The sequence below is a fragment of the Mauremys reevesii genome, linkage group 7 (assembly GCF_016161935.1).
Source record: "Mauremys reevesii isolate NIE-2019 linkage group 7, ASM1616193v1, whole genome shotgun sequence".
In the NCBI taxonomy this organism is placed as follows: Eukaryota; Metazoa; Chordata; order Testudines; family Geoemydidae; genus Mauremys; species Mauremys reevesii.
The window spans coordinates 94564210-94578342 of record NC_052629.1 but is presented as its reverse complement, the minus strand read 5'-3'; the positions used below and the strand labels follow the sequence as shown (position 1 = coordinate 94578342).

The window sequence follows — 14133 nt, the reverse complement described above, 5'->3', positions numbered from 1 at the left end:
TTAAAGCAGGGGCACAGAAGTCAGGACTCCTGGGTCCTCTCTCCAGCTCTGGGAGGAGAGTGGGGTCCAGTGGGTTAGCACAAGGGGTCTGGGAGCCGAGACTCCTGGGTTCTATCCCCAGCTGTGCCACTGATGTGCTGTGTAGCTTTGGGTAACTCGCCCTCTCTGTATCCGATTCCCCTATGACAGTCACCCCGACCCAGGGGAAACTGAGGCAGGGTCAAGCCCTGCTGGGTACTATTAGCACCCGGCATGGTGGACCAACAACAGACCAAATCTTCCTGTGGCGAATGGGGCTGTAACCGTCTCCCATCCCCGTAGGTGCCGAAGCCGGCGGGGGTGAAGAAGGGCTGGCAGAGGGCATTCGCCATGGTCAGCGACTTCAAGCTCTTCCTTTACGACGTGCCAGAAGGCCGGGGCTCCCAGTGCGGCGTCAACATCATGCAGGTCGTGGATATGAGGTAGGGAGGGGCACGACTGGCCCCCGCAAAATGCAGGGAAAGGGGACCCATGAAGTGCCTTATTGGTCAGTCCCCTGAGCCCACCTAGCCTTGCATCCCTCTCTGTCATCGCAGATCAGCCCCTGGGCCCAGCCAGCCTGGTAACCCGCTTCCTGCCACCCCGGCTCAGGTCCCCGGGCCCAGCCAGCCCGGATCCCCCGCCCCCCCTCCATCCCTCGCCTCAGACCCCTGGGCCACCTTGCCTCCTGGCTCACATCCCTGGGGCCATCCAGCCCGGTATCCCCCCTCCTGCCACCCTGGCTCAGATCCATGGGCCCATCCAGCCCAGTGTCCCTCCCATCTTTGCCTTCCTGGATCAGACCAATGGGCCCTACTAGCCTGGTATCCCCCCAGCCTCTGCTGCCCCAGATCAGACCAATGAGCCCGCAGGACTGAGTGCAAGGCAAGAGCGCCCCCTGCTCAACCACCCTTCCTGCAGCATAGCGTCACTGTTGCCCCAATGGGTTTACCACCCCTCCAGATATGCAAATCACTGCTGGGTGAGTCGTCGAGTTGTCTGTTTTCTTCCCAGAGCTCATGTAGGTTGTGATCCTGGTGTCTGGGAAATAAACTTCCGCTCCCTCGGGGTTTCCAATTGTATGAGCTTTATTCACTAAACCGAATAATGAAGCAAAAAGCATGACGTAAATAATCCGTATGAACGGGTTGATACCAAATCAACTGCCCCATCAGATTGACTAAACCATATGCACAAACAATAAAGCCAGAAGAGACCAATGTCTGACCTCCTGTGTCACCCAAGCCATAGGCCAGCTCTGAATTAATTCCTGTTTGAACTAGAGCAGATGTGTTAGAAACACACCCAACCTTCATTTAAACATTCCCAGTGATGGAGAATCCAGTCCAGCCGTAGATCAAGTGTCCCAAGAGCTCATTCCCCTCACTGATAAACATGTGCACCTCATCTCTAGTCTGAATTTATCTAGCTTCAACTTCCAGCCAGTGGTTCTCGTTCCACCTTTGTCTGCTAGACCGAAGAGCCCCATGCTTTATAGCCTGTGATCAAGTCATCCCTCAGCCTTCTCTTTGTTAAGCTAAACAGCTTGAGCCCCTGGAGTCTCTCCCTGCAAGGCAGGTTTTCCAACCCTTTACTCCTTCTCGTGGCTCTTCCCTGAGCCCTCTCCAATTTGTCCACATCTTGCTTGAATTGTGGGCCCCAGCACTCCAGCAGTGGTCGCACCAGGGCCAAATACGGAGGTAACTGAACCTCCCTATTCCGAGTCAAGATTTCTGTGTTTCAAATGAACCAACAGTTCTGGAGAGGCCCCACCTCGTACGTGGGAAGAGCAGCGGTCTTGCTTAGCTCTCAGCCCCTAAGTGGCCGGGCTTTACCAGGTCCAGTGCCACTTGACACACGTATGTTCTGGTTGAATGGCTGCTATTGGGAGGGTCAGATCAGTTCAGGTCGAAGCTAAAGCTGAGGCTACACTCGGATGCCAGGGAAGGCAGCGTGCCCAAATCCTGGGCGGTCGCGAGCTCTCCCCCCATAGAAATGTCAGGCTGGAAGGGGCCTCAAGAGATCATCAAGTCCAGCCTCCTGCGCCGAGGCAGGGCCAAGCAAACCCAGAGCATCCCTGATGGATGTTGTCCAGCCTGTTCCTAAAACCCTCCAGTGATGGGGATTCCGCCATCTCCCCAGTAACCTGTTCCAGGGCTTAACCAGTCTGGACGTTTTTCCTAATCTCTCACCTAAATCTCCCTTGCTGCAAACCAAGCCACATGCTCCTTGTCCCACCCTCAGTGGACACAGAGAACAATTGATCCACTGTCCTTCTTGTAACAATCTTTTACCTATTGAAGGTTATATAACCGTATGTCCGTTAGCTTGGAACGGTCCATTTTGACGTTTTTGGAATGGAACATTTCAACCTTGAGTTTTGAAATGACTTTTCCTTTAAAAATCACTTTCTAAAAAATAAATCAGTACAAGGAGTCAGAATCTAAGGGAAACATTTTGATTTCTTTAAACTACATTTGGTGACGATTATTTATTTTGTTGAAAATTTTATTTTGCGGAAAACTTCACAGTTTGTTGTTTTCCCCCCAGTTTTGCATTGAAAAAAATTGAAAATGGTGGGAAAAGAAATTCCAGGTCCTGTCCAGCTCTATTATTGATACAGCTCCTCACCCATGTCATAGAGGCACGTAGGATCTTTTAGACAAAGAGGTGGAGTTGTTTTAGGTGTTTGAGAAATTAATTTGTAGGTGCTGTTCTCAGATTCTGTGGGTTCTAGCCCCCATAAGAACATAAGATCGGCCATACTGGGTCAGACCAAAGGTCCATCCAGCCCAGTATCCTGACTGCTGACAGTGGCCAATGCCAGGTGCCCCAGAGGGAGTGAACCTAACAAGTAATGATCAAGTGATCTCTCTCCTGCCATCCATCTCCACCCTCTGACAAACAGAGGCTAGGGACACCATTCCTTACCCATCCTGGCTAATAGCCATTAATGGACTTAACCTCCATGAATTTATCTAGTACTCTTTTAAACCCTGTTATAGTTCTAGCTTTCACAACCTCCTCAGGAAAGGAGTTCCACAGGTTGATTCTGTGCTGTGTGAAGAACTTCCTTTTATTTGTTTTAAACCTGCTGCCCATTAATTTCATTTGGTGGCCCCTAGTTCTTATATTATGGGAACAAGTAAATAACTTTTCCTTATTCACTTTCTCCACATCACTCATGATTTTATATACCTCTGTCATATCCCCCCTTAGTCTCCTCTTTTCCAAGCTGAAAAGTCCTAGCCTCTTTAATCTTTCCTCATATGGAACCCTCTCCAAACCCCTAATCATTTTAGTTGCCCTTCTCTGAACCTTTTCTAATGCCAGTGTATCTTTTTTGTGGTGAGGAGGCCACATCTGTACACAGTATTCAAGATGTGGGCATACCATGGATTTATATAAGGGCAATAAGATATTCTCTGTCTTATTCTCTATCCCTTTTTTAATGATTCCTAACATCCCGTTTGCTTTTTTCACTGCACACTGCATAGACGTCTTCAGAGAACTATCCACGCTGACTCCAAGATCTCTTTCCTGATTAGTTGTAGCTAAATTAGCCCCCATCATATTGTATGTATAGTTGGGGTTATTTTTTCTAATGTGCATTACTTTACATATATCCACATTAAACTTAATTTGCCTTTTTGTTGCCCAATCACTTAGTTTTGTGAGATCTTTTTGAAGTTCTTCACAGTCTGCTTTGGTCTTAACTATCGTGAGCAGTTTAGTATCGTCTGCAAACTTTGCCACCTCACTGTTGACCCCTTTCTCCAGATCATTTATGAATAAGTCGAATAGGATTGGTCCTAGGACTGACCCTTGGGGAACACCACTAGTTACCCCTCTCCATTCTGAGAATTTACCATTTGTTCCTACCCTTTGTTCCCTGTCTTTTAACCAGTTCTCAATCCATGAAAGGATCTTCCCTCTTATCCCATGACAACTTAATTTAGATAAGAGCCTTTGCCGAGGGACCTTGTCAAAGGCTTTCTGGAAATCTAAGTACACTATGTCCACTGGATCCCCCTTGTCCACATGTTTGTTGATCCCTTCAAAGAACTCTAATAGACTAGTAAGACATGATTTCCCTTTACAGAAACCATGTTGACTTTTGACAGACAATTTATGTTCTTCTATGTGTCTGACAATTTTATTCTTTATTATTGTTTCAACTAATTTGCCCGGTACAGTTAGACTTACTGGTCTGTAATTGCCGGGATCACCTCTAGACCCTTTTTAAATATTGGCGTTACATTAGCTGTCTTCCAGTAATTGGGTACAGAAGCTGATTTAAGGGACAGGTTACAAGCCCTAGTTAATAGTTCCACAATTTCACATTTGAGTTCTTTCAGAATTCTTGGGTGAATGCCATCTGGTCCTGGTGACTTGTTACTGTTAAGTTTATCAATTAATTCCAAAACCTCCTCTAATGACACGTCAATCTGTGACAATTCCTCAGATTTGTCACCTACAAAGGATGGCTCAGGTTTGGGAATCTCCCTAACATCCTCAGCCTTGAAGACTGAAGCAAAGAATCCATTTAGTTTCTTGGCAATGACTTTATCGTTTTTAAGTGCTCCTTTTGTATCTCGATCATCCAGGGGCCCCACTGGTTGTTTAGCAGGCTGCCTGCTTCTGATGTGCTTAAAAACATTTTGTTATTACCTTTTGAGTTTTTGGCTAGCTGGTCTTCAAACTCCTTTTTGGATTTCTTATTACATTTTTACACTTAATTTGGCAGTGTTTATGCTCCTTTCTGTTTGCCTCACTAGGATTTGACTTCCACTTTTAAAAAGATGCCTTTTTATCTCTCACTGCTTCTTTTACATGGTTGTTAAGCCACGGCGGCTCTTTTTTAGTTCTTTTACTGTGTTTTTTAATTTGGGGTGTACATTTAAGTTGGGCCTCTATTATGGTGTCTTTGAAAAGTGTCCGTGCAGCTTACAGGGATTTCACTCTAGTCACTGTACCATTTAACTAACCTCATTTTTGCATAGTTCCCCTCTCTGAAATTAAATACTACAGTGTTGGGCTGCTGTGGTGTTCTTCCCACCACAGGAACGTTAAATGCTATTATATTATGGTCACTATTTCCAAGTGGTCCTGTTATAGTTACCTCTTGGACCAGATCCCGCGCTACACTCAGGACTAAATCGAGAGTTGCCTCTCTCCTTGTGGGTTCCCGTACCAGCTGCTCCAAGAAGCAGTCATTTAAAGTATCGAGAAATGTTGTCTCTGCATTTTGTCCTGAGGTGACATGTACCCAGTCAATATGGGGATAATTGATATCCCCCACTATTACTGATTTCTTTATTTTGATAGCCTCTCTAATCTCCCTTAGCTTAGTCACTATCACTATCCTGGTCAGGTGGTCGATAATAGATCCTGACTGTTATAGTCTTATTTAAAGCATGGAATTACTATCCATAGAGATTCTGTGGAACATGTGGATTCATTTAAGATTTTTACTTCATTTGATTCTGCATTTTCTTTCACATAGAGTCCCCACCCTCACCCCCCCCACACACAACCTGTTCTGTCCTTCTGATATATTTTGTACCCCGGAATGATTGTGTCCCATTGATTGTCCTCATTCCACCAGGTTTCTGTGATGCCTATTATATCAATATCCTCCTTTAACACGAGACACTCTAGTTCACCCATCTTATTATTTAGACTTTTGTGTACGAGCACTTTAAAAACTTGTCACTGTTTATTTGTCTCCCACTCCATCCACATTCCCTATAAGTCACCTGCTCTCTCTTTTTTTGTTCTTGATGCCCCTCTGCTGCTGTTGATGGGGAATAGGAGCAGAGGAAAATACAGAGAGGCCGGGGAGGTCATGGGCAGAAGGTTTCTGTAACCAACAGAGCATGCTCCCTTCCTCGACATTCTTCCACTTTCAGCAAATAGCAGCAGAACCCAGTGGCAAAGCGTGTGCCTCATCCACACTGAGGATAAAAGCCTACTACTGCTACCAGTTACTTTAATTTGGCGGGGAAATGCAGAAAAACCACCAATGGCTGAAAGTTAAAGCCAAATGAATTAGAAATAAGCTACATTTTTTTTCCACAGTGTGGGTGATTAATCTTTGGAACAAACTCCTAAGGGAGGTGGTGGATTCTCCACCTCTGAATGTCTTCAGATCAAGCCTGGCTGCCTTCGTGGAAGAGATCCACAAGCAACTGGGCTCCATAGGGGGGTAACTGGGTGATGTTCTCTGGCTTGTGCTGTACAGGAGGTCAGACTAGATGATTGAGCGCTCCCTTCTGGCCTTAATATCTGTGACTGTAGTGAGCAAATCTACATCCCTCTCCTTTCCCAGGCTTACAGTTGCTCTGTGGGGCACAGCAGCTGACACGGGGGTGTTGTAAGGTGCAGCTGGGGAGGCTGCACTGGTTGGTGCTGATGCCTCTCGTCTTCTCTTTAAAGGGATGAACAGTTCTCGGTGACGTCGGTTCTGGCCTCAGACGTCATCCACGCCAGCAACAAGGACGTGCCCTGCATATTCCGGGTAAGTTCTGGGAGTCGGGACACTTACAATCTTGGGTGTGCCTCAGGGCCAGAGCAGCAGAGCTCTGCAATCGTGTCACTCCAGCCTGGGTCACATGACTAAGTCCCGCAAGTTCCATCTCAGGCATCTTGTGTGTCAGATCCTTATTGCAATGGGCAAGTGCTACTCGGTTACATCACTGGTGCAGAGCTGGCATCATTGCATTTACACCAGGAGTAACTGACATCAGAATCTGGCCCTGGCCCCACTGTAGTCAGGGCTTGAATCCCAGATTGACCCAGGGGAGCTGAGATCCGAATCTGGCCCTGAACCCACTGCAGTCGGGAGGTGACCCCAGATTGACTCGTGGGAGCTGAGCTCCGAATCCAGCGCTAAACATCTGCATCTTTTAGAACAACGCTAAGCTGCCCTCTCCTGCTCCCCATAGATCACATCCTCCCAGTTGGCCACGCCCCCCACCACCAGCTCCCTGCTGCTCCTTGCTGACAGTGAGGCCGACATGAAGCAGTGGGTGCAGGTGCTGGTGGAGCTGCACCGGATCCTGCAGGAGAACCGGCACCACGACCGCTCCGTCTATATCCTCAAGGAAGCCTATGACAATGGCCTGCCGCTAATACCACAGGCCCTCTCCGCTGCTGTCATTGGTGAGCTGGCATAGGAGGCAAGGACAGACCACCCAGGGAGGACAGTGGAGTCTGCTGGGTGAGGGGAGGGGTTGGGAGCCAGGACTCCTGGGTTCTATCCCAGCTCTGGGAGGGAAAGTGGGGTCTCGTAGGTTAGAGCAGGGGGTGACTGGCGGGAGGGGGGGTCAGGACTTATGGATTCTATGTCCTGCTGTGTCACTGACTTCTATAACTTTGGGCAAGTCCCTGCGCCTGCCTTTGCCTCAGTTTCCCACTTTGTAAATGGGGAGTAATAAAATCCCCAGCTTCCCAGGAGGTATTGCCGTCTGAGAGCAGCCAGGCCCATAGGGAGGAGCCAGCCTGTGCAGCCTAGCCTTTTCCACATCCAGGCTGCCTCGCTCTGACACTTGTCCCTGTCCTGCTTGCAGACCGGGAGCGAATCGCGCTGGGAACCGAAGAGGGGCTGTTTGTGATTCACCTGCACACCAATGGTAAGAGCTGTCAGGGGCTGAGTTCACAGGCGTATGGGGATGGGGGTTGGAATGACACACGCTTGCAGCTGGGCTGGTCCGGGGCCCAGCACAGGGAAGAGTTGGGTGGCCTAACTTGGCACCAGTTAAGACTCTGGATCAGATTCTGATCTTGGTTACACCCTGGTGTAAATCTGGAGCTACCCCAGAGAAATCCTTGAGGCAGACTGGATTTTAGTTATACTACTTGTTATATATAAATGGCTAGTAAATCTGGTGTAGCTGCAATTAGATCCGTGGACTTAGGAGAACATGTTATTGTTGGTTACAAACTGGAGTAAGTCAGGAGTAAGTCCATTAAGTCATTCTGATATATAGATAATCTGTTATGAATAGGGGGGTACATCTTGGGTATGAGACAGATTCTGTTAAATCTGGTGTGAATCTGGAGTAACTTCGCTCAATGAATTGGGTTTAGGGATGATGTTCTGATTTCAGTGACCTGGGTTTAAGTCTGGAGTAGTTCATTTCGAGATAATTAAAACAGAGCTGGTCTCTGTTACACATTGGTATAAATCAGGAGTGACTCCATTGACTTCACTGGGCTCAGAACTGCATTCTGACCACAGCTACATGCTGTCTGAAGTAGCTGCAGTCAAGTTGTTGAGCTAGATTCCAGCCTTGGTCACAAACCTCGTGTAAATCTGGAATAGCTGCACTGAAGTCACTGGGGCATATTCTGATTTCAGTTACACACTGGAGTAAATGTGGAGTAATCTGTTCCAAGTAATTAAGCCAGATGCTGGTCTGACCTTAAATGCTGGTGTAAATCAAGATTAATTCCACATAAGTCCATTATACACTGACTTTATTTTGGACCATTGGGTCACACCCTGACATTATGCATAAATCTGATAGAAGTCCACCGAGCCAAGTTCTGGTCTCTGTTACAAGCTGATGTAAATCTGGAGTCACTCATGGAGTGACTCCAGATTTACACCAGTTTGTAACTCAACAGAAGTCCACCGAGCCAGATTCTGATCTAGGTTACAAACGACTGCAGAGGGAGAGTAGCTCATGGAATTAATCAGGGTCTCTCTGGGTTTACACCTGTTTGTAACTCTGCCAAGCCAGAGTCTGATCTAGGGTGACCAGAAGTCCTGATAAAATCGGGACTGTCCCGATTTTGAGGAGTTTGTCCTGCATCCTGACCAGAGTACGGTCGGGACTCCATTTGTCCTAATATTTTGTTCCTGGTCTTCAGCGGCAATTCGGCGGAGAGTCCTTCAGTCGTGGACGGTCTTCGGCGGTATTTCGGTGGCAGGTGCTTCTGTCTTTGGCAGCAAGGTATATTACCCCCTGCCGAAATACCGCCGAAGACTGTCCGCGACTGAAGGGCTCTCCGCCGAATTGCCGCCGAACTCCCGGACGAGTGAGTGTTTTTAAAAAAAAAAAAAAAAACCCTGCAGCAGTCCCGATATTTTCCCCTTAACATCTGGTCACCATAGTCTGATCTCAGTAACAAACCAGTGTGACTCCTGGAGCTACTCTGGATTTAATCAGGGATTGCTCCAGATTTACACCAGTGAGTAGCTGAGATAAGCATCTCCCTTCCCAGTGCAGCCTCCATAGCACTCTGGCAATGCAGCCCCCCTGTGACTGTACATCTCTGACTCTCACCCTTTGTCTGTCTTGGTTTGCAGAGGTGCTCCAGCTGGGCGACTGCCGGCGGGTCCAGCTGCTCCTTGTCTCCCCACAAGCCCAGGTGCTTTCAGTGCTGTGCGGCAAGAACCACAGCGTGCGCCTCTTCTCCTGGGTCGAGCTGGAGACGCCAGAGTCCCCGGGGACCAAGATCGCCGAGACCAAGAACTGCCAGACCATGGTGTCAGGGCTGATCTGCCGGGGAACCACCTCTGTGCTGTGCGTGGCCTCCAAGCGCCAGGTGCTGTGCTACCAGCTCACCCACTCCCGGCCCCACTCCCGGCGCATCAAGGAGATCCAGGCCCAGGGCTACGTGCAGTGCTTGGACATCATGGGTGACCGGCTCTGCGTAGGCTACCCCTCGGGCTTCTCCCTCTACCCCCTGCTGAACGAGGGGGCACCCGTCCACCTGCCCCACCCCGAGGATCCCCGTGGAGTGGCCGTGGCCCAGATGGAGGCCCTGCGGGCCGTGGAGGTCAGCCTGAATGAGCTGATCCTGTGCTTCAGTGGGCTGGGGCTCTACGTGGATGGGCAGGGCCGGAGAACGCGGCAACAGGAGCTGATGTGGCCGGCGACCCCCCTGAGCTGCTGTGAGTGGTGGGTCTGTGGGGTCAAGGGAGGTTGGGGGCAGGCAAGGGAAGATGGGGGTGGTTCCTGCTCTCCAAGATGCTGCATTCATGGAGCAGAGGAGAGCAGCAGGGGGCAGCAAATGCCCCATCACCAGAACCGGCTGCCCCAGATCACATCCGTGAGGCCATCTAGCCTGGTAGCTTCCCCCTCCACTCGCCTGCCATCCTGGATCACACCTGTGGGACCATCTAGCCTAGTATTGCCACAGACCCACTGGATCACACCCATGGGCCCATCTAGCCCAGTATTGTCACACCACAACCTCTCTGCTGCCCCGAATCAGACCTATGGACTCATCTAGCCCAGTATCCCGTCTTTGACAGGCCAACACCAGATGCCTTCTAGTGGGCACCCAAGGGAACCGACAGCTGTACTGGCTGGGATTTGCATGCAGGTTTAAAATGCCCTTGGTCTCTCAACTCCTAGGCTACAGCGCCCCCTACCTGAGTGTGTTCAGTGAGAACGCCCTGGATGTGTTTGATGTGCGGAAGGCTGAATGGATACAGACAGTCCCTCTGAAGAAGGTGAGGCTTTTGGGGGGAAACAAGCCCCGGGGCCCAGGATTTAGCCAAGTCTGGGGTGAATGTGGGATGCATAGGCCGACAAAGCTCAGCAAAACTTTTCTTGGTTCATTCTTATTTTAATGGTCCATTAAATGAGGCTGGGAGCCATGATTCCTGGGTTCCATTCGCAGCTCTGGGAGAGGAGCAGTTTCTAATGGTTAGAGCAGAGACGGCCTGGGAGAGTTCCTGGTTTATATTTCCAGTGGTGAGAGAAGAATGGGGTCTAGTGATTGGAAAAGGGTCATGCTGGGAGCCTGGGTTCTCTTTTCGGCTCTGCCACCATCTCTCTGTTTGAAGTCTGGGCACCTGCCATAACCTCCCTGCACCTCAGCGTGGGGGTTGCGATGACCTGCCACCCAGCAGCTCCTTGGGAACAGCAGCCTTCCGGGAATGACTCTTATTCTCTTACTCAGGTGCGGTCCCTGAACTCCGAGGGCTCCCTCTGCACCTACGGCAGCGAGAAGGTTCGCCTGACCTATCTCAGGAACAAGTCTGCAGGTAACCAGCCACCCCCTCCTGCTCCCTGTTCCAGGCCGCCCAGTCGGAACACTGCGGGGCTCAGCCCCAGAGCGGCTTCCCATCTCATTTACACTGACCTCAATGTGGACTAGAGCCATTGTAGTCAATGGAGTTACTCCAGATTGATACCAGCTACAGGCACTGGCTGCTGTCAGAGATGGGATACCAGGCTATGTGGGCTCATGGGTCGGTTCTGGTTCTGGCAAGCACCTGGGCTAATAATCTTACTGCCATCTAGAACTCCATACAGCAAAGGCTAGTAACATTATGGTAGCAGTATTATGGCATCTCCTAGAAGCCCCATTAGGGTCCTATTATCATGTGCACACTATTAAAAGTATTACGGTAGCACCTAGAGCAGTGGTCACCAAACTTTTTAAGTTGTGTCCCCCCCAGTATAATCTCCCCTGCCCTCCCAGGAGCCGCAGTTGGAGGCTGAGGCAAGAGCTGGGGCTGCACCCGGGAGCGGAGCCGGGCCACGGTTGGGAGCCAAGGCTGGGTGCAGGGGCTACAGCTGGGGGTGGGGCTGCGGCTAGGCCACAGTTGGGAGCTGGGGGCCGAGGCTGGGGGCAGAGTGGGGCTGGGTGGTGCTCCCTCATCGCGCTGGCCCAGACCCCTCCTGTGCGCCCTCCCAAATGTTCCTCTGCGCTCCCCTGTGAGGTGCATCCCATAGTTTGGGGACCACTGATCTAGAGGCACCAGAGAGAGATCAGGGCCCCATTATGTGCTCTCCATTATTAGTAACTTTATGGTAGAGTCTAGCGGTCCGAGCTGAGACTGGGGTCCCATTGCTAATATTACAGTAGTGCCTCGTGGCACTGACCGAGATCAGGGGGCTCCCTTGTGCCACACAGTGAGAGACAGTCCCTGCCCGGAAGGGCTCACAGCCTGAATGGACACAGCTGGGAAGGGAAACAGAGGCGCAGAGGGCGGAAGGGGCTTGCCCCAGGTCAATGGCAGACGGGAATAGAACCCAGGACTCATGACTCCCACTCCAGTGCCTCAAGCCACTAGTCCAGGAGACACAGGCACCTAGTGGCTGAATTGTGTAACTGCAAGTAGACCCATCTTCGCAACCTCATTTCGCCCCTCTGCTCCAGACCAGGATGAATTCAATGTTCCCGAGACCACAGACAATACCCGGCGGCAGCTGGTGAGGACCAAGAACAAGCGGAAATTCTCCTTCCGTATATCAGCAGAGGAGTGGCAGCAGCAGAGGAGGTAAGGTCAGGGCGGGGCTGGGGGGAGGTGTGTGTGTCCTGCACTACCTTCCTGTCCTCACCCAGAAGCCTGGAGGGCGACAGAAGCTTGTCATTCCATCCTAGCTAGCATGGTGCACATGCTGTTTGTATTCATGGGAATACTGTACGGAACACGGTAGGGTCTGTAGCCCTCAATCCCAATAAGGGTCCCATCGTGGTGTGTGTGGTGTTAGTACTATTACGGTAGTACCTCCAGGCCTACAACTCATCCTGCCTGGCGCAATGCAGATGGTCCCTGCCCTGAAGAGCTCACAGGCCGAGCAGAAAAGCAGGTAGTTCTCACCATGTTACGGGGAGGGGAAACGGAGCATAGGAAGGGAAAAGTGACTTGGGCAAGGTCACACAAGAAGTCTGTGGCAGAGCCAGGAACTGAAGTGAGGTCCTCTGAACCCATGGCCAGCACCAGTGGCAGAGCTAATGGGGGCGGGGAAGTGACTGCCCCACTCTCTCCCCCCCCCTCCCCCTGAAGCCATCAGGTGTATGTGTGGTGCCTTTCCGGCATGTTATGCAGGTGACAAATGGAGGTGTACAGCGTGAATGTTCACACAGCTGGAGAGCCTGCCCCGCACTCACCCCACAGTGCCGGCTCCTGTCCAGCCAGGTTGCGCCCGGCTCATCATGCTGGGTGCTCTGATCTGGGACACTGGGTCATATCTGGCTGTCAGCATGTCCACCCTGTGTGTGTGTCTGTCTAAGCATGTTCCCCACCCCCATGTGTGTCTGTCTGTCAGCGTGTCCCCATGTGTCTGTCTGTCTAAGCATGTCCCCCACCCCCATGTGTCTGTCTGTCAGCGTGTCCCCATGTGTCTGTCTGTCTAAGCATGTCCCCCACCCCCATGTGTGTCTGTCTGTCAGTGTGTCCCCATGTGTCTGCCTAAGCATGTCCCCCACCCCCATGTGTCTGTCTGTCAGCGTGTCCTCATGTGTGTCTGTCTAAGCATGTCCCCCACCCCCATGTGTCAGCGAGCCCCCGCGAGGGTGTTGCAGCGCCCACGGTCAGGGCACACTCCAGCTATTTTTTTGCTCCTCTCTGTTCCCCCTGTAGGGAGATGATGCGAGACCCCAGTGTGAGGTCAAAACTCATTTCCGGCCCAACCAACTTTAACCACCTGGTGCACGTGGGGCCGGGCGACGGGCAGCACCGGCTGCAGGACCTGCCCACGGTGAGCACTGAGGGGGTAGCAACCCGGCCAGTGAGATGCTGCCCAAGGCAGGGGTGGGGCTATAACCAGCTCTGGGTTTGCAGAGAGGGCAGGATCTTCTGCCAGGGTGGTGGTTACCAAAATCTAGCCCCCATGATCGCAAGAGACCCTACAATAACAAGCCAGCCTGGGTGAGCTGGAGCAGCCCTACAATAACAAACTTGCCCTTGCAGTGAGCCTTTGGTGACCCTACAGTGACAGACTCTCTCTGGTGGGCCCTTGGTGACCCGATGGTAACAACCCACCCTTGGCTTGGAGGTGTCACCTCTTTGAAGGGATATAAGCAAACAGCGAGAGGGGTGGGGAGGGAGGGGTTACCTGCCGAGCACCCCCTGCCTATGCTCTCGGCCTGCTGATGTCCCCATGCTGAGCTGGGCCCCCCGCTGGCCCTGTGCTTCCCCTTTCCGGGCTTTCAGCCCTATGCTGATTGTCTCTCACAGGCCCAGGACGAGAAAAGACGGGAGTCACAGGCCAAGCTGCGTCGGCGCAGCTTCACCGAAACCCGCCACCCATCGTCCTCGAGCAGCGACACCGCCCTGGGGGACTCTGCATCTGGTAAAGGGACCCCACGACTGTAGGGGGAATGAATCGGGGAGGGAGCGACCCCTCAGGTCCTGTCTGGCCC

The 14133-nt window shown here is 51.4% G+C and overlaps 1 protein-coding gene across 2 annotated transcripts in view; it reads left to right on the top strand.

The window, feature by feature from the left end:
- Nucleotides 1–14133, top strand: part of CDC42BPG (CDC42 binding protein kinase gamma) — a 35843-nt gene that overhangs the window by 18622 nt on the left and 3088 nt on the right. For both annotated transcript variants that reach the window (XM_039482295.1, XM_039482296.1), the window contains 10 exons: nucleotides 322–461; nucleotides 6457–6538; nucleotides 6966–7182; nucleotides 7590–7652; nucleotides 9335–9922; nucleotides 10389–10486; nucleotides 10939–11023; nucleotides 12145–12265; nucleotides 13352–13469; nucleotides 13949–14063. In XM_039482295.1, the coding sequence (XP_039338229.1) occupies nucleotides 322–461; nucleotides 6457–6538; nucleotides 6966–7182; nucleotides 7590–7652; nucleotides 9335–9922; nucleotides 10389–10486; nucleotides 10939–11023; nucleotides 12145–12265; nucleotides 13352–13469; nucleotides 13949–14063 (1627 nt within the window). The remainder of the gene's footprint in view (nucleotides 1–321; nucleotides 462–6456; nucleotides 6539–6965; nucleotides 7183–7589; nucleotides 7653–9334; nucleotides 9923–10388; nucleotides 10487–10938; nucleotides 11024–12144; nucleotides 12266–13351; nucleotides 13470–13948; nucleotides 14064–14133) is intronic.